Genomic DNA, 18830 nt, shown 5'->3' on the forward strand with positions numbered 1-18830 from the left:
CTAGAATTATGATTTTTAATGATTACGTGAATACTGTTTCAAACTGTGACCTCAATAAAATTTGTTAACACCATTGATGAAACTTTGTAGAATGGCTAGCAACTGGCTGTTGTGGAGACACAAGTGTAGAGGACAACGTTTCGAAAGTCTTCTGTCTTTCGTCTTCACCATTGTTTAAGATTTTATCACGTAATAAAGACAAAAGAAATATTCAAATTTTTTTATATGATATTTACAGGCATTCCCAGGAATTGTCACTCAGTCATCACGTAGATATTGTTATAAAAAGAAACATTGTAAAGTTATGATGACTTAAGGATATATTTAAAACACTATTTTTTTATGAACAACCCAAGCCATCCCAACACAGGCAGTGCTGCTGTACGTCTGGCAACAGTCAGATGTTTGTGACTTTCATGCTCTATATTTCCTGAACAGTTGACCATTTTAAAGAAAAAAATTAACAGAGAAAAGTACATTACGGGACAATTATTTATTCTTTACAACTGATAAAGTTTCATATTGATACCAATATTAATCAATTACTCTTCATATGTACTGACCCAAACTTAAAGCTACCAAAGACTACCCGTTAACCATCTTATCCACCTCTCAAACTTTCCTGGTACCTAACAGATCTTAGGACACACATTTCAAATACAAAATGTTACTTTTTATTTAAAAAAGGTATATAATACAGAGTTCTTATTTCTGTACATTGCTTTACTTTGGGTATGTATGCCTTATTCTAGAAATGAAAAAAACTGGCTATATTTTGCTGAAGCAATAAGCAGTAAAACGTGGTTGCTTAGTCTGACCACAACTTATCTATCTAAAGCAACATTTCTAACACTTGACAAGGGCCAAATATGCTAGTAATTATTCATGATTTCATAATAACGTTGGCAGATTGCTTGAACATTGATGCTAAAATTAAAACCAACTCTAAGAGGACTTCAATGGAAAATAATAAAACACCTAAAATGTTAACATGACTCCATGGCTTCCATTAAGCTTAAGTAATCATACATTCATTCTCAAAATTCAATATTCATTAATTTAATTACCAAGTTTAATTTACATAAGGAAACACCCTTAAATTACACTCTTGAAAACTGTTTTTGCTTTAAGATTGTCTTTAGACAACTTTATAAAATAATTTAATCACGGTTTTCTCCAATCTATGTTCTGTTATTACACAATGTGACAACAGCTAAATGTAATGACCAATAACAATATATTTACAGGTTTAATATTCTGAAAATATTCATAAACTATAAAATACAAGTTTTACGAATAAACAAAAGCTTGCACCACTCAGTATCGACAGAAAGATCCTAGAGAAAACTTTACATCTAAATCAAGACGTGCAGTTTCCTAAACAACTTATAAATAAGAACCATCAGTAATTTATTATATAGAAAGAAAGAGCAATATATAATAGTAATTTATTACAAGGTTCTGTCCATAATTCAAGTTGAGAACATCTCAGTAATAACCAAGTATTGTATTAGTTGTTTTTTTTAAGTGAATAAAAGGACCCCTAGTGGTAAATAATTCTATCATTCTTTTTTCACTTCCTTCTCTTCTTCTTCACTAAAGTTCAACCAACTTTGTTCTACAACCGTGGCTACACGTTTCTCGTACTCTCGCCTGTTCTCTTGATAAAGCTGAGCAGCAAGGCTGTTAGCAGGACTGTTAGGGTTTGGCTCATCCAGAAGAGACTAGCAAAGAAGAAAACATTTGATTCTATCCAATTTCTTCAAATTCAATAGTTTCACTTCTTTTGTTAACAATCTGCTTTACGTATTACGAACAAAACTTAACAGTTGAGTAACATGGCCAAACCTTTGAACTTTAAGTCGTGAGTGTTATTTTAAAAATCAAACTACAGTGGATCCAAATACAGAAGCACATTTTTTCAATGGTGATAAAATATTAGCATGGCTTTTTAAACAGAAATTCAATATAGATTTTTATATAAAGTGAGAGATAATTGAGTAATATTACATTTTAAACACAAACTTAAACATATTCATTAAAAAAACTGATAATTCAATTAATTAAGAATTAACTTTTATAAATAAATTTTGTATTGAATTGTGTAAACTGAGTACTGAAGTAACAAACTAAGTCTACACTTCATCCTCTGAAATCTTTAGTAAAGTTTGTTACATTAGTCCATGATCATGAATGTTTACTACAAGTTTATAATCCTCAACATACGATATACCAAAAAACAACAAAATCCTCACCTTAACCACGGTTATATCCCATAGAACAACAAAATCCTCACCATAATCATGGTTATATCCCATAGAACAACAAAATCCTCAACCACAGTTATATCCCATAGAACAAAATCCTCAACATAATCATGGTTATATCCCATAGAACAACAAAACCCTCACCTTAACCACGGTTATATCCCATAGAACAACAAAATCCTCACCATAATCATGGTTATATCCCATAGAACAAAATCCTCACCATAATCATGGTTATATCCCATAGAACAACAAAATCCTCACCTTAACCACGGTTATATCCCATAGAACAACAAAATCCTCACCATAATCATGGTTATATCCCATAGAACAACAAAATCCTCACCTTAACCACGGTTATATCCCATAGAACAACAAAATCCTCACCATAATCATGGTTATATCCCATAGAACAACAAAATCCTCACCTTAACCACGGTTATATCCCATAGAACAAAATCCTCAACCACAGTTATATCCCATAGAACAACAAAATCCTCACCTTAACCATGGTTATATCCCATAGAACAACAAAATCCTCACCTTAACCACGGTTATATCCCATAGAACAAAATCCTCACCATAATCATGGCTATATCCCATAGAACAACAAAATCCTCACCATAATCATGGTTATATCCCATATAACAACAAAATCCTCACCTTAACCACAGTTATATTCCACAGAACAAAATCCTCAACCACAGTTATATCCCATGGAGAAACAAAATCCTCACCTTAACCACGGTTATATCCCATAGAACAAAATCCTCACCATAATCATGGCTATATCCCATAGAACAACAAAATCCTCACCATAATCATGGTTATATCCCATATAACAACAAAATCCTCACCTTAACCACGGTTATATTCCACAGAACAAAATCCTCAACCACAGTTATATCCCATAGAACAACAAAATCCTCACCATAATCATGGTTATATCCCATAGAACAACAAAATCCTCACCTTAACCACAGTTATATTCCACAGAACAAAATCCTCAACCACAGTTATATCCCATGGAGAAACAAAATCCTCACCTTAACCACGGTTATACCCCATAGAACAAAATACTCACCTTAACCATGGTTATATTCCATAGAACAACAACATCCTCACCTTAACCCAGGCCCTCAAGAATCATTTTCAGATTTGGGAAGTGGGGAATATGCTAGTCCCTCAATTATCAGCACCTCCATTATTTTTAGTTTTTCACAAATCATCTCAATAATTGTTCTTTTACAATTCTAGAAACTAATTTACATGTTTTGGAAAACTGTTGCTCAGATATTAATTCTGGATGTAAAAGTTCAGATGTTGAATGATGTTCAATGTTTTCATGAGCAGGATCTGACCTGTGTTCAAACTGCATGTCGGTCAGCTCAAGTATAGTCTTGCCTCTTGTTTGTTAAGACAGGAAGACAAATATAGACTGCTTGGTTAACTTTATTTGTTTAGTAATTCAAAACAGAACATAAAAAAATGCACATAATACACACTAAGATTTCACTCAAGTTGTTGTCTGCTGTTTTGTGCTACATGGTGGGTGCCCTCTAACCACAAATGTTCAGGCTGTCTTTGGGTGTTGCCCAGTCAAACGTTGCCCTCTTCCCAGAGACAACTGGTATCTTCAGTCTGTTTTAACAAAGGCTTTTTCATAATAATTCACAGAAGTATAGATTTACACAGATTTTTGACTTGTTTCTCACAAACATTAACAGGGTGGAAACTTACTTCCGTGTCTAAAACAAAACAAAGTGCCATAATTTACGTGCTATTCACACCTATGTCAGTTGTTAAATTCAAATAAAATGGAAATAGGTAATCAAAAGAGGAAGTATCACAGGAGAAAAAGCAGAACTGGACGTATGGAATTCACAAATTTCAGAAGTCATACATGACTAACTTGCTGGTTGACTGACTAACATTTGACTTTTACAACTACAATTATGATAATATGATTAAATTATAATACAAATAACCTAATTTAAAACTTAAATAAAAGATTAGTTTGATTAGATAAACTAGTGCCTTGGTTATCTGCTGTTTATGTCACCTTCGATGTTTTTTGCTTTCCTTGGATCAGCACGGATAATAGAGGGACCCTTGTATATTTGTTTACTTTCACAGCAACATGCACATGTTAATGACTATGTGATATCAATGACCAGTTTGATAGTATTGCCTGAACTAACTGCTTTTGGTCCTGTTTGAGTCTAAACATGTTCACCGATTGGTTGAATTTAATGGGAGAAGAAATACAAAGTGTCACAAAATTAATAATGAGTTATGCAACCACAACACTTCATATCAGAAAAACGTTAAGTGCTGAATCCACCAGTAAATCCTGGATAAAGTTTGATTCAGGACTCAAAGAACACAAAAACGGTTTCAGACTTTCAAGAGTCGAGAACTGTTTCATATTCGAGTTGTATTTAGCAGAGTCGTACCCATGATTAAAATGGGAGCAAATATCAAGTACCACAATGACAGTTTTAGTTACTAAAGCAACCTGGCACATGGGATTTGTTGAGACCTGCCTTAACCATGGTTATATCCTACAGAACAAAAAAAAACCTTACCAAATTATCCAAAGAACAATAAGAAACCTCAGCTTAATCATGGCTGTATTTCACAGAACAAGACATTCTCACCTTACCATGGTTACATCCAACAGAACAAGGAAATCTCACTTTAACCATGGTAATATTCAACACAACAAGACCATGATAATTAATGTCCAAAAGAATGAAAAAAATCTAAACTTAATCATGGTTGGTTTCTTTCAACACAGAAAGCAATAAACATTGGAAACATAATGTGACAAAATTTGTAGGAAAGTCATACAATATTACTGGCTTAAAACAGGTAAGATCTCAGAAGATCTATCCAATCTTATACCAACAATAAGAAACCTTTCTTAAAAATACATTATTAATTTCATAACTTCCTCTCTTATAATATTGTCTTTCATCTTTTTAATTATTTCTGAAAATTAAAATGTTAGAATATTTCAAGTTTAAGAATTATCACTACATTGTCGTGTAAAAACAACAAATCATTCAGTCACAAAGGTATTAGATACCTAATGTTATACCACTGTTCCCACGGAACTGGTATCAAGCAGGCTACTAGTCGGAATACAGTTCTTAAGTGTTCCAGGGCTAGCGTCATTTCTAAGTCCTGGAATCATTAATAGTTTTATATAATTGATACTTCAAACAGTTGGTACTTGGTGAAACTCTGTTATTACAGAAATGAGGAGAAACGGGTCTTGTTATTTTTTTCTCAATTCTATAATTAATAGTTTCAAATGAAAAGGCTGACACATCTCATGAAAAAAACCAGTGGAAAGAAAACTATTATTCCTGTTCCTGAGTTTTTTATTCTAAATTTTTAGAATAAACTCTGAAACTTAGAAACTCGTTTAAGAAATAACGTAGCATTTTTTGACTTTTCAGAACATAAATTTAAGTTGTGATCACAGATTGTTTCTATATCTGTTAATTCTAAACAAATAATACAAGCGATATGATCCACAGCAACAGCTGAACCACTTTGAAGTTAATTATTTTGTAGCCAACAATACTCATCTCAACAAAGATACTTACCTGAATAGACGTTAGGATTGCCGATACGTCGTAGGTAGGACTCCAACGATTCTGTAGAATGTCAAGGCAGATACTTCCATCTGCATAAACTATAAATTACAAAAGTCAAATCACTAAAATAGACCTGATAAAATACAATCTAAATCAATGAACTAAGAAAAAAAATCCTGTTCGAGATTCTACCAATTGTTTAAAATTTAAATAACTACACATATTTAGACAAATGTTCCTTTAAGTCTCAATGATGGAAAATAGAATTTTGCTTTATGTTCACATGTTGACAAAATCAAAATAAGTGTACTGCAATCTTTATCTTTGTGGAGAACAGATGAAGGTAACAATATATACAACTGTAAATATGTGACCAACGTATCACCAGTGTCTGCACATTTAACTTTAAAACTTCATCAGCTATACTTTTGTTTTCAGAAACAAAATTACAAATCTTTCAGCCTAAAATTTGGAAATTGGGAATCTCTTATTTGAGTTTCTTCTTCAACTACAACTTTTATTTTTGCCATAAAGAAAAAAAAAGTATTTTTGTTTTAATAATATTCTAGCCTAATATGTACAAGTACCTGCCAGTCTATACATACCAACAACAGAATTGTTGCTGTTACATTTTTAAGTCACAGAACCCACGTGTAAACCCATCCATTGCTTATTAACCATTACTGTATACGCACACTGCACAAAGGAACTGTAAATTTCATATCCTTTGCTTGAATCTGTTAAATTCTCGCCAGGATAAAAACTAAGAGGTTTCTGAGACAGAGAGATTAAACATGAAACAAACATTTGTTTCTGTTATAAGAGATATTATTTATTGATTACAATTTACTTTCCCACTGATAACAAGTGTAGAATATTAAAATGTCAAATGTTTGGAACTCTGAGAACTCAATTACAGATAATAAAAATTTGTGAGAAACAAGATTATTTTGAAGTTTTAATAATACTTATATTGTAAAGAAATAACTTACAACCACTTCTGAAATCCTGTCAAACTATTAAAAGTTGCTTCAAAATTTATTAATGTATTTATTGAAAATTGTTGAATTTATCAATCATGAAACATCTTACCATTTGGATGAAACATTTTAGAGACAAATCTAACAGTTGGTGGTCTGTTGGGATATTCTTCTGTGAATTCTAAACTTAATTTAAATGTTCCATCTTCAAATGGTGTGTCATGAGGTCTGAAAATACACAATAATAATAGTATATAAAGAAAAGAAATAAATCCACTCTCACACAGTCACCAGTTTGTGATAAATCTACGTTCACAGTCACCACTTTGTGATAAATCTACTCACACAATCATCAGTTTGTGATAAATCTACTTTCACAGTCACCACTTTGTGATAAATTTACTCACACAATCATCAGTTTGTGATAAATCTACTCACACAATCATCAGTTTGTGATAAATCTACTCACATAATCACCAGTTTGTGATAAATCTACTCACATAATCACCAGTTTGTGATAAATCTACTCACATAATCACCAGTTTGTGATAAATCTACTCACATAATCACCAGTTTGTGATAAATCTACTTTCACAGTCACCAGTTTGTGATAAATCTACTCACATAATCACCAGTTTGTGATAAATCTACTCACATAATCACCAGTTTGTGATAAATCTACTTTCACAGTCACCAGTTTGTGATAAATCTACTTTCACACAGTCATCAGTTTATGATAAATCTACTCTCACACTGTCACGAGTTTGTGATAAATCTACTCTTACACAGTCACCAGTTTATGATAAATCTACTCTTACACTGTCACGAGTTTGTGATAAATCTACTCTTACACAGTCACCAGTTTATGATAAATCTACTCACTTACAGTCACCAGTTTGTGATAAATCTACTCTCACACTGTCATGGGTTTGTGATAAATCTACTCACTTACAGTCACCAGTTTGTGATAAATCTACTCTCACACTGTCATGGGTTTGTGATAAATCTACTCACTTACAGTCACCAGTTTATGATAAGTCTACTCTCACACAGTCAACAGTTTATGATAAGTCTACTCTCACACAGTCATCAGTTTATGATAAGTCTACTCACCCACAGTCAACAGTTTATGATAAGTCTACTCTCACACAGTCATCAGTTTATGATAAGTCTACTCTCACACAGTCAACAGTTTATGATAAGTCTACTCTCACACAGTCATCAGTTTATGATAAATCTACTCTCACACAGTCATCAGTTTATGAAGACTGTGAACAGAAGTCTCGACCCCATTCTGTACCTTGACCACATCTTCTCATCCTTTGTCAGACAAAACTTTAGGGCAAATATCCCCCATTTTTATTCAGAATGGATTAGATGGGCTTGCTGGGTCTTCAAAGTCAGTCAGAAAGCTATATTCTGTGGGATATCTTAATGGAAACATCTACCCCAAAACACAGTGATAAATCTACTCTCAGACAATCATCTGTTTATGATAAATCTACTCACCCATAGTCAAGAGTCTATGATAAATTTACTCTCACACTGTCATGGGTTTGTGATAAATCTACTGCCCACAGTCAACAGTTTATGATAAATCTACTCTCACATAGAGAAAGAGAGACTGTATAACAAGGTAATAAAAACTTTGATGTGAAATCTTACCTAAATTTATTTGAAATTAGATTTATTCACTTAAAGACCTTAAATAATTTTTATACTATATTTAAACTTCTATTAGCATGTTAGAATAAAAAACAAAAGCAAGTTACGGACAATTTAAAAATCCGACAAAGGCTTAGCAGTTGTGATTATAGTAAGTTTATTACAACCTGAAATAAATAACGGGTAGTTTAATATTCAAACTGGTATCACTGTGATTAGTGATGCTAAAATAACCTTCCTATTACCAAATACTTCAATCAACATTCCACTGGTGGTGTGATTCTTACACAGATTAAAACTGGGTTTCCATCAAAAGGAGATAGAGAAATTCATTCAGCTATTATTTTAACAATTCATGTTGAATAAGTCTTGATTTTTGCATTGTTGTGATGCTGATGTAATGGTGGTTTTCATCTTAGAACAAAGCAACACAAGGACTTGGTTGGTTGGTGTTTCATGGCACAAAGCAGCTAGGCTATCTGTGCCAAACATTCAGTGAAAAGTTAAAATTAAAGTGAAAAGTTAAAATTATAAAAGAAATTAAGGTAAAACAAAACAAAGTTAAAGAAAAACATAAATAGCATAAAACCAATGTTTACATTTGGTGTAGAGCAGTACGAAAGAAACTACAGTTGCAAATGTTGTAAAGGACTTTCTGTATCATAACTGTAATTATCATAACTTGCCAGGAAGACTAACAGGTAAGTTCAAAAACCATCAGTCACCTGAAGTTGGCCTTTCCAGTCCTGGTTCAGAGTTATGTGACGTTATGGCTATTTTCAAAAAGTAAATTAATAAAAGTTTTAAAAGATTTGTAGCAATATTTTAATTATAACTCACCAGGATGACTAACAGCATTAGTCACCTGAAGTTGGTCTTTCCAGCCCTAGTTTCTAGTTATTTAATGTTACTGCCACTTTCTAATTTCAAATTGAACTAGATGGACTTTGATTCTTAAAAGGAAATCACATTAAAAAAGGTCTAATGTATAAATTAAAAAGATTAATGACATTAAAATAACTAAAAACATTTCTAAAGTAGACAGTGTCAACACTGCCAATAACACTAACACTACAGATAAACCTTGGGATAGAACATGTTTAAAATGTTGCCGTCGTAGAGTCATAACAGTGGCAAGATAGTAAAATGAGGCTTATTGTGACTCGAGTGTTACACAGACAACACGTAGGTGCATCAGTCCAAGATGAAAGAAAACGTTGAGTTTAAAAACTGTGACCAATGCCTAGTCCAGTCAGAACAACTTCCTCTTTCCAATCCTTACAGTAGCAAGATGACCAAAGTCCAGTAGAGGGTTTTATTTGGAAAATGCTTGTTTATGCGTTGCTCACTCCAAGCCGACTGCCAGTCTCAAGATCCACTTCCTTTGGGTCTAGGTACAGGCATTTCCTCTGATACATCTTTTACTACCACCCCAAGATGCAAAATGATCATTCATTCACGTCCTCAGTCATTGCAATCCTCTTCCAACAACAAAGACCTGCCCAGTCGACCCAGGGAAGGATCCATGGAGGCCGATAGACCTTTCTCAAATAAAGACAGTAAAGAAAAAAAAAGACATGATCGTAAACAGAAGGGTTCTCCACCCAATTCTCCTACACATAAATAAAAATGGCCACCTTGATACAATGGAACTCTTAAGGTTTATATTTTAATCTGGACGACATCAAAACACTGATTGCTTCATACCATCCTGCACATCTTTCCTTACAGCAAACATTACTGAAACCTGCTGTTACAGTCACCTTTTGGAGAGTTTCTTTGTACAGAAATGACAGGCTGTGTGATGGACGAGTGGCACTGTTGATTGACCAGCATGTGCCAACCCTTTCTTTGCCACTCGACACACCCTTGGAGGCCGTAGCCATCCGTGTTTCCTTGGATCATTTGTTATCTCTACCTGTTACCAGGTGAGACATATGATGAATTAAACCTTGATGCTCTCATTGAACACTTGCCATCTCCCTTTTTAATCCTGGGGGACTTTAATGGACATCATCCCCTCTGGGGAAGTGCTGATATTGATGGGAGGAGTTGCTCTGTAGAGTGTATGCTCTCTGATCACAACCTTTCTATTTTCAATACTGGTTCTTCTACTTATTTCCATGCCCCTAATCAGTCCTTTATTGATATTGATCTCTCAATTTGTTCCCCTTCACTATTCTCCCACTTTTCTTGGAGGGTTGACAATAATCCATAAGGCAGTGATCATTTTCCTATAATTTTGAGAGAGACTGACCATGGTCGATTCCACCCGACCCACGTGTCCTGGTGGAAGCTGGATCAAGTAAACTGGATCTCTTTCATTGTTCTCACAGAACTTGATACTGCCATTGCCTGTAAGCCATCAAAGGATAACTGTGTGGTAATAGTACCTGACTGTATTATACAGGCAGCTGCTTAATGTATTCCGAAAACCTAAACACATTTTCCCCGAAATTCTCATCCATGGTGGAATCCTGTCTGCCATTTGGTACAGTAGGCTTGAAAACAGGCCTGGGATACTTTTTGTAGGCATCCCACACTCTTGCATTGCATTGCTTTCCAGCAGGCCTGTGCAAATGCTTGATAGGTGAGGCATCAAAGCTGGAAGGAATCTTGGATTAAGTTTACAATCAGCATATCTACTACCACCATTTCCAAAGTTATATGGAACAAGGTTGAAAGGTCAGGAGGCAATATAATTCTGACCCCCTCTCGATCTTGTTCTCTGATGGCCAGGAAATAACTGATACCTGGAGCATTGTCAATACCCTCGGTGAAAGCTTTTCCCAGTATCTAGTACTTCTGCTTCTTCCTCCACTTTCTCAACTATCAAGACTTGGGCAGAGAGATCACCTCCACTTTTGAGCTGATTCTCACTATGACCATATTCATTCCTTTACTCTGATGGAACTCAAAATGGCCCTTCATCAGTCTGACAGTACATCAGTTGGACCTGATGATGTACACTATGAAATGCTGCACCATCTCTCTTCTGCTTCTCTTGTTATTCTTTTGATAGTTTTTAACTGGATCTGGCAGGAGAATGTTTTTCCTGATGCCTGGGGATAGTCTGTTGTCTTACCTTTCTCTAAGCCTTGGAAGGATCCCAATAATCCTTCAAACTACCATCCAATTGCTTTGACGAGCTGTCTTTGTAAGACCTTAGAAAGGATGGTTAATGCTTGTCTTGTTTGGTTCCTCAGATAAAACAACCTCTTCTCTCCTTCCCAGTGCGGATTCCAATGACAGTGCCCACCATGTACCACCTGATTCGACTTGAAACATCAAACAAAGAAGCCTTTCTCAAATTACAACATCTTGTATCAATATTCTTTGACATTGAGAAGGCTTGTGATACTACATGGAGGTGTGGCATTTTGTAAGACCTCTATTTATATGGGTTATGTGGCCCCATTTTCATTAACATTTTTTTAATGGACAGGCAATTCCAAGTTCATGTGGGTTTGACACTTTCCTGTTCTTTTCTTCAGGAACTTGGATGTCCTAAGGGCTATGTTTTAAGTGTCACACTTTTCGGTATAAATATTAATGCCATCACTGCAAATGACTTTAACATCTCTCTCTCCAGAACTGCTTGCATGCACTTTTATTGCCAACGGGGTATTCACCCTGATCCTGAACTCCATATCAGTGAAGTTGTGCTACCCATGGTCCCCGAGACAAAAAGCTGACCTTTATACCACACATCAGGCAGCTATAGGTCAAATGTACAAGAGCACTGAACATCCTCTGTGTCCTCTTCCACCACTTGAGGAGTGGATTGATGTTTTGACCCACTGATCATTTTGCATCTTGGGGTGGTAGAAAAAGATGTATCTGAGGAAATGCCTACACCCAGAACCAAAGGAAGTAGATTTTGAGATTTGTTGGAATGTATGTAAAAGACAGAGATGGGTGTTGAAATTGATTCATCAACTTTTTAACCATGGAGGTCAAAAGGCTTTTCATTTGGTTTGAGAACGATTCTTTTGGAGACACAGAGAGATTCATCTGCACTCTCACTGTAGTAGTGGAATGAAGTGTGGCAACATATGTCACAATGAAGTGGTGGACACCAACCTTTGAGCCTCAGGGTAAGTGATGTTGTGAATTATTTTCAGATGTTGCAACTCTTTTTCTTCCACCCATTTAGGGCAAGAATGAAAGTAGGATGGGTGAGAGCCATGGCAACGGGCACAATGTGGGTCCATTTCACACTCATAGGCATCATGGTCCTTGCCAGCACAACAGCACACATCAAGGAACCAGAACATTACGTCTTCAAGTGACCAAACCTCTGACAATGGAAACATCCGAGAGAGTTTGGAATGTATGGCCGTATTCTGCAATTAAGATTACCTGCCTTGATGGTAGCAGGTGGACGTGGTGATGTAAATATCAGAATGAGGACATTGGTCGGCATAGTAATTCCATCTTTGTGAGTGGAGATACACATCACTGTAGAAACTCCTTGAGGTGAGAAACCAGCAAGAATCTCTGACTCGGGGATGTTCTTCAAATCCATCTCAACAATAACTCCTCATGATGAATTCAAAGCAGCATGAAGTGTAAACTCAATAGGTATATCCCCAATCACCTTTGATTGGAAGAGGAGTTCACTGTCTTTACATATGGATGGTTCCAGCAATATGTTACCAGAGCAAAGCTCTCTGACTGACTTTGGAGAGCCAGCAAGTCCCTCTAGTCCAGTCTAAATAAAAAGAAAGACATTTGCCCTAAATGTTTGTCTAAAAGAGAATGTAGTATAAGAAAATGAGGTACAGGTGTAACAGATGTTGAAGATTCTGAGCAGTAATCTTCAACACATCGTTTACCTACAGACTGTTTATTCACTATTTTATTCAAGGTTTTAGTTGGAGGATCCATAGGAAAAAACGAAATTTTGGTGCCCACTGACCCCACCCACCATGGAGCCCTATGAGGGGACTCACTGCAATTTCAATCAAGGACACTGCAGCAACACAGGGTTTCATGAGCACCATACCCAAACACCAGCAACAGATACAATGTCCACAACACCGATCGAAAACATCCAACACTGGTACTTGGTTGACCTTAGCCCAAGTGGACCAGCCAATTGACCCAAGGGGGGTCAATCCAAGGCTACCCATCTATAGGAATTCAAGACCAAAGTGGTGTGTTAGGGTTGGACCCCTCAACCACCAGGATCCTCTCCTCCCCTTCACAGGCCACCATGCACAACAAACACATGTGGATGTTTTCATTCCAGAGGAGGTAAACTGAAAGAACAGAACCTTCTCTGGGAGGTCCCCTGACCAAGTACAGGAATCCACACCGAGGGGTACATAAGAGCTATCTTTGCTTGCCATCTCTAATTTAGCAATGTGAGAGTAGAGGGAAGGCAGCTTGTCACCACCAGCTCTTGGGCTGCCCTTTTACCAATGAATAGTGGGATTGACCATCACATTGTAATGTGCCTACAGCCAAAAAGGAGAACATGTTTTATGCAACAGGAATTCAAACCTGCAACCCTCGGATTACAACTGGAGTGCCTTAACCACCTGGCCTTCTTGCTGATGTCTGTTGTGTTTAACAATAGGATTTTTTAAAATAATTTAGTCCTTTCATTTTTAAGATTTTTCTAATTTTTAATCATTTTCTTGGTGAACATATTTTTATTTTTCAAAAAGCCAGGATTTTCTTTAGTAGTATAATTACATAACTTTTATCCTCTGTAGCCCACAGATGATAATGCATTTCCCTTTTCTTTGTCACCTCAATCTTAGTAAATTAATGGCCACCAAACATGCTCAAAATACCAAAGTAATGTGAATTTACATTTGAATAAAACCATACAGCTTTTCATGAATAATACTGTCTTTTCTTTTGTTGTAATATTTACAACTAGACTTTGTAATACTTTAAAAACCTCAGTAATGGTTTGTTTTTAAAAAAAATATTAGAATCACTGCATCTGTCAACATCAAATGCAAATACTATTTGCTCATCTGTCCAAATTTTCATTCTGTTCCATTTAATAGAAAAACCCTAATGTGGTATCCTCATATGGCTGACAAATATATTTACAGTTATTTCATACAAGATGTTCATATCAACGAATGGCATTACAAAATAAACTTCTAAGAACCATTTCTACGATCCATACATTCAAATGTAAGCCACAATGCAGGTGGCACAGTAAGTTACACGAAACACTGTAAAACAGTTGGTGCACTAGTTGGGTTATACACTGATTGTTAAACTTGGTGCTTTAGTTCGTATAGACGTACAACTAAACCATTACATAATGCTAAAATCTTTACTACAATGAAAGTCCATTATATTCCTGGAATACATTTGTGTGAAAAAAAAAACCCAAAAAAAACAGCTGTTATTTCTGTCAGTTTCATGTGACGGCCATCAAAAGATGTGTTGCAGAGAAAGTACATGTATAGTCATACTAAATATGTCAAACATTGTCAGAGAAGCCAAATTATTCATATTACTTACCCAAATATAACAGCATTCCAAATCATAATATTATTATCTGTCGGAGCTGCACTGACACCAGCAGGGGGGTCTTCTTGTAGTCTAGAAATATTGGAAAATGTCAGCACAGAAAACAGCGAGTTATTAATAACATATTTTTACTTTTAACAATTATACATAAATTACAGACAGGGCTAACAATTACAATGAACAAGTTCTAGAAACTAGAAGTAATTTTACCATTGGTCCTTTATTGTATATGACTTTAGGAAGTCACTGAAGTAAACATGTGCCACATCAATAAATACAGATGAAGTTTTATTTATGTGGTACAATAAAAAAAAAAACAATATTTTACAAAGACACCTCTTCTGGCTTTATAAAATTTTGTAATCTTACAGTTAGAATTATTTTCAATTTGAATGACTATATATATATATATAGTAGTGATAGTTGAAACACCTCATTTAGGTTGGTTGTTGTAGAGTTTTTTTGTTTTTTTTTGGATGGCCTTTGAGGGTTAAGCAACCTTCATTAATAACATTAAATATTCAACACAAGGTAAAAATATCTTTGTTCTTATCCAGCTTACAGATAGTTAATAATCCAGATAAACTTTCATTATGATCTAGTTACACCTTAAATCTCTTCAAATATATTTCACTGCTTAACCAGATACACTTTTCTCACCCATCTACCAAAACTGAGCAATTTACCTAAGAATGTCAATTAGTGCCACAAAAAATAACTGATTAACTGAAAATTATATTTAAATCACTTAATTTCACAAAAGTAATTGACAAATTGAAATAAGTGCTTCTGGTCATTATTATTTTTTATTATTTCAACTAGTCAAGTATTACAGAAGAAAAATCAGTTATTGGATTAGTGAACCCGGTGAGAATTAGTTATAAAATTCTACTAATTGTCTGTTTCTGGTGTCTTATTTATTAAACTTTATCATTCAATGTTTTTACATTTAAGTGACTTAAGACTAACAGGTAAGGAAATATTATTCCACCATTCATAATTCTGAGAAACCAACTAAACCTGACAGTCATGATTTATTTAAGAGTAATTGTCCTCTATTCCTTCCACTGTCTTGAAACAGAAGTTTTATGCTTGTCAGTATGATAAATTTCAGTTTTTTGGTTTAACTTACTTCAAGAAAATGTGTGTACGTGTACTGAAACTGTTGTTTAAGCGTAGCTCACTGGCTCGGTATTCAGAATTGAATTAGGTATAAAGTTATGACTGAAGACTGGTTGAAATGAACTAGTTAATACTTTTAAGTTTATAACTTTTTCAAGTTCAAAACATCTGTAAGTGTAAATGTACTTAGAGGCAACCTTCAAAGATATTTAAGACCCACAGAAATACTTATATGCCCCAGGACACAGTCTCCTTTTACCCACCCCCTCTATGGGTGCGGAGAATACAAGTCTAGGACAGAAAGTGCTTATACTGTAACTCAAAACACAAGTTATGAATCAAGTCTGACGTCTTTCCAACTTTCTATTTGAATTTCAATGTACGACATATTGCAAACTTTCTTTTTGACATGTTAATCTGTTACATATAATCAAATATAACTACAAAACATTGTGTCTATCAGAGACTAGAGTTATAGTATTTACATCATTTCCTTTATGTACAAAATTAAGTTTAACAAAGAAAAACAATCAACTGGACAAACCAGTTCAAACATCATAAAGTTATTCAACCTATAAATACCACAGCAAAATACGTTATATTACACAAATATAGTTACTGAATACGACACACACTGGGTTATTTTTATAACAAATTTCAAAACTGCATAAACTTTCAACATGTTGAAAATCTCACTGCATAATGACACTACTATATCTTCTTATATTTAATTACTTACCAAGTTTCATTAAAACAAAGTAATTCATAAATTATTTTAAATTTTAATACCCAACACACACGCAAATATCTTAACATTATATTATTTTAAATAGCATATCATTGCTTTCATTTATTGCCAAATACGACATACAAGTTAGGCTTAACTAGAGTTATCATAAGTTTTTATTTCAAGCTTTTACAATAAGTTCATTCCGTTACGTGAAGTGACCTCATGTAATTTCGTACTTAATACATTGAAAAGGGCAGTGCTAATTTCACATTTTAGCTATAATCCAGATTAATCATATTTTCTATTTAAAAATGTCTAATGTTCTTTGCTAGTTCATTCATTTTCCACACACTCGGACTGGTTCAATTAGCTGCACTTTTCAGTGTAAGGTCTACTTAAGTACAAATTACCGTACAAACTGACGGTATCAACCTTTTAAAATCTCTCATAAGTCTTCTTCGAGCAGGAGTTGACATTTCAAATAAAATAAATGAAGTATAGGATCACAGTTGAACCAGTAACTCCACAATAGAAATACAAAACTATAATTTATAAATACAGTACTGTATATTATACACAATTGAAAAGCTATGCCTTATACACCCTTTAACAATACCCAATGAGTTTCTAACGCACAAGTAATATTACAAGTATACTCCTACGAGTTTAGGCACTATCTTTACCTGAAATGACGTTTTCATCCGGGTACCTGCCTATGACGTTAGGAGCGCTTACTATACTATAGTTGTAAGCTAATTTTGACGCTTCAATTTAGATTTTAGTTACAATGCGCATGACGTTAAAGGACACTCAAAATACATAGAATATTCTAGACAATGTTACGATTTGTTTTTGTTTTGAATTAAGCACAAAGCTACACAAAGGGCTATCTGTGCTCTGCCCACCACGAGTATCGAAACTCGGTTTTTAGCGTTGTAAGTCCGTAGACATACCGCTGAGATATATAATACTTGGGAACACGATGACACCAGAATATTGTGATTATAAATCTTGACAGATATATACAAGTGAAATAACAATTCTATATAGGAGTTAGTAGAACAAAATGGTTAATGTCAAAGTTGGTATTCAATGTGTGAATATTGTTTCTTTGTTGATCGAGTGTTAGTTTACAGTTGGTGGAGTCATTCAGTTAAGTATTTGGATAAGCGTCAATTTTCGTATATATATATATATTCAGTTACTTGATAAATTAGCCATAACATTGCACAAGTAAGCTCATTTATGTATTTGTTCAACCATCATTTGAAAACTTAAGCCTACAAGTCACAATAGTGTACAATAGGTGTATATTAACCTGCAAAATAAGGAACACAAACTAATCTATTATCATTACATTGACTAGGCTTGGCCTTATTTTCGCCAATTAATGTTGTAAAATACGCTTATTGAAAAAATAACGTCACAACTTTAGTGTCAGAAGTGGGATTATTCTGAACAAAATTTAACTTTCGAAATTGACCTTATGGGGTGGCATTGGAGATTTACTGAAGTTAATGAAGCAGTTAATAGAAAGATAGGATGAAGAGAGAAAAAATAAAAGAAGTTGACATGAAATTAAAAGAAGACCCAGAGGTAAGAGATGAGAATATAAGAGAAGAATTTAAAAAAATTAAACAATTAACAATCTAATTGAAGTCAAGATTGGCAAAACTATAGGAAAGATTACAACAACAAGATTGCAGAAATATATAAAAAAAAGGTTACAGAAGTCCAGAAAGGCTAATGTCAAAATTGGAAAAGTAAATAAAACATTAAAGAGCTGAAAAAAAACCCAACAACATCAGTGACGAAATGAAACATCTGGAAAACTATTTATTAAATACAAATATTAAACAAGTCACAATATTTTCTACATTGGCTCAAAATTAAAAACCTAAGATACCATCTACAACAAAATATGGTACAAGGAGTTATTTTAATCTAAACCTAT

General features: G+C 34.3%; 1 protein-coding gene across 3 annotated transcripts; it reads right to left on the reverse strand.

Annotated features, from left to right (window-relative positions):
• Window positions 1-651: 651 nt before the first annotated feature.
• Window positions 652-17624, reverse strand: LOC143247688 (ubiquitin-conjugating enzyme E2 A-like). 3 transcript variants are annotated; one of them, XM_076496080.1, is made up of 5 exons: window positions 17560-17624; window positions 15016-15096; window positions 6968-7083; window positions 5885-5973; window positions 652-1724 (listed from the first exon to the last, which is right to left on the reverse strand). In XM_076496080.1, exons 2-5 carry the CDS (start codon window positions 15039-15041, stop codon window positions 1563-1565), a joined length of 393 nt encoding a protein of 130 aa, XP_076352195.1. In that variant the 5' UTR covers window positions 15042-15096; window positions 17560-17624; the 3' UTR covers window positions 652-1562. The 3 variants fall into 3 exon arrangements, with proteins under 3 accessions (XP_076352195.1, XP_076352193.1, XP_076352196.1); XM_076496078.1 differs by having other exon boundaries at window positions 17309-17566; XM_076496081.1 differs by lacking the exon at window positions 17560-17624 and adding an exon at window positions 17113-17231.
• Window positions 17625-18830: the final 1206 nt, after the last annotated feature.

Source organism: Tachypleus tridentatus, chromosome 3, assembly GCF_004210375.1.
Source record: "Tachypleus tridentatus isolate NWPU-2018 chromosome 3, ASM421037v1, whole genome shotgun sequence".
Classification (NCBI taxonomy): Eukaryota; Metazoa; Arthropoda; class Merostomata; order Xiphosura; family Limulidae; genus Tachypleus; species Tachypleus tridentatus.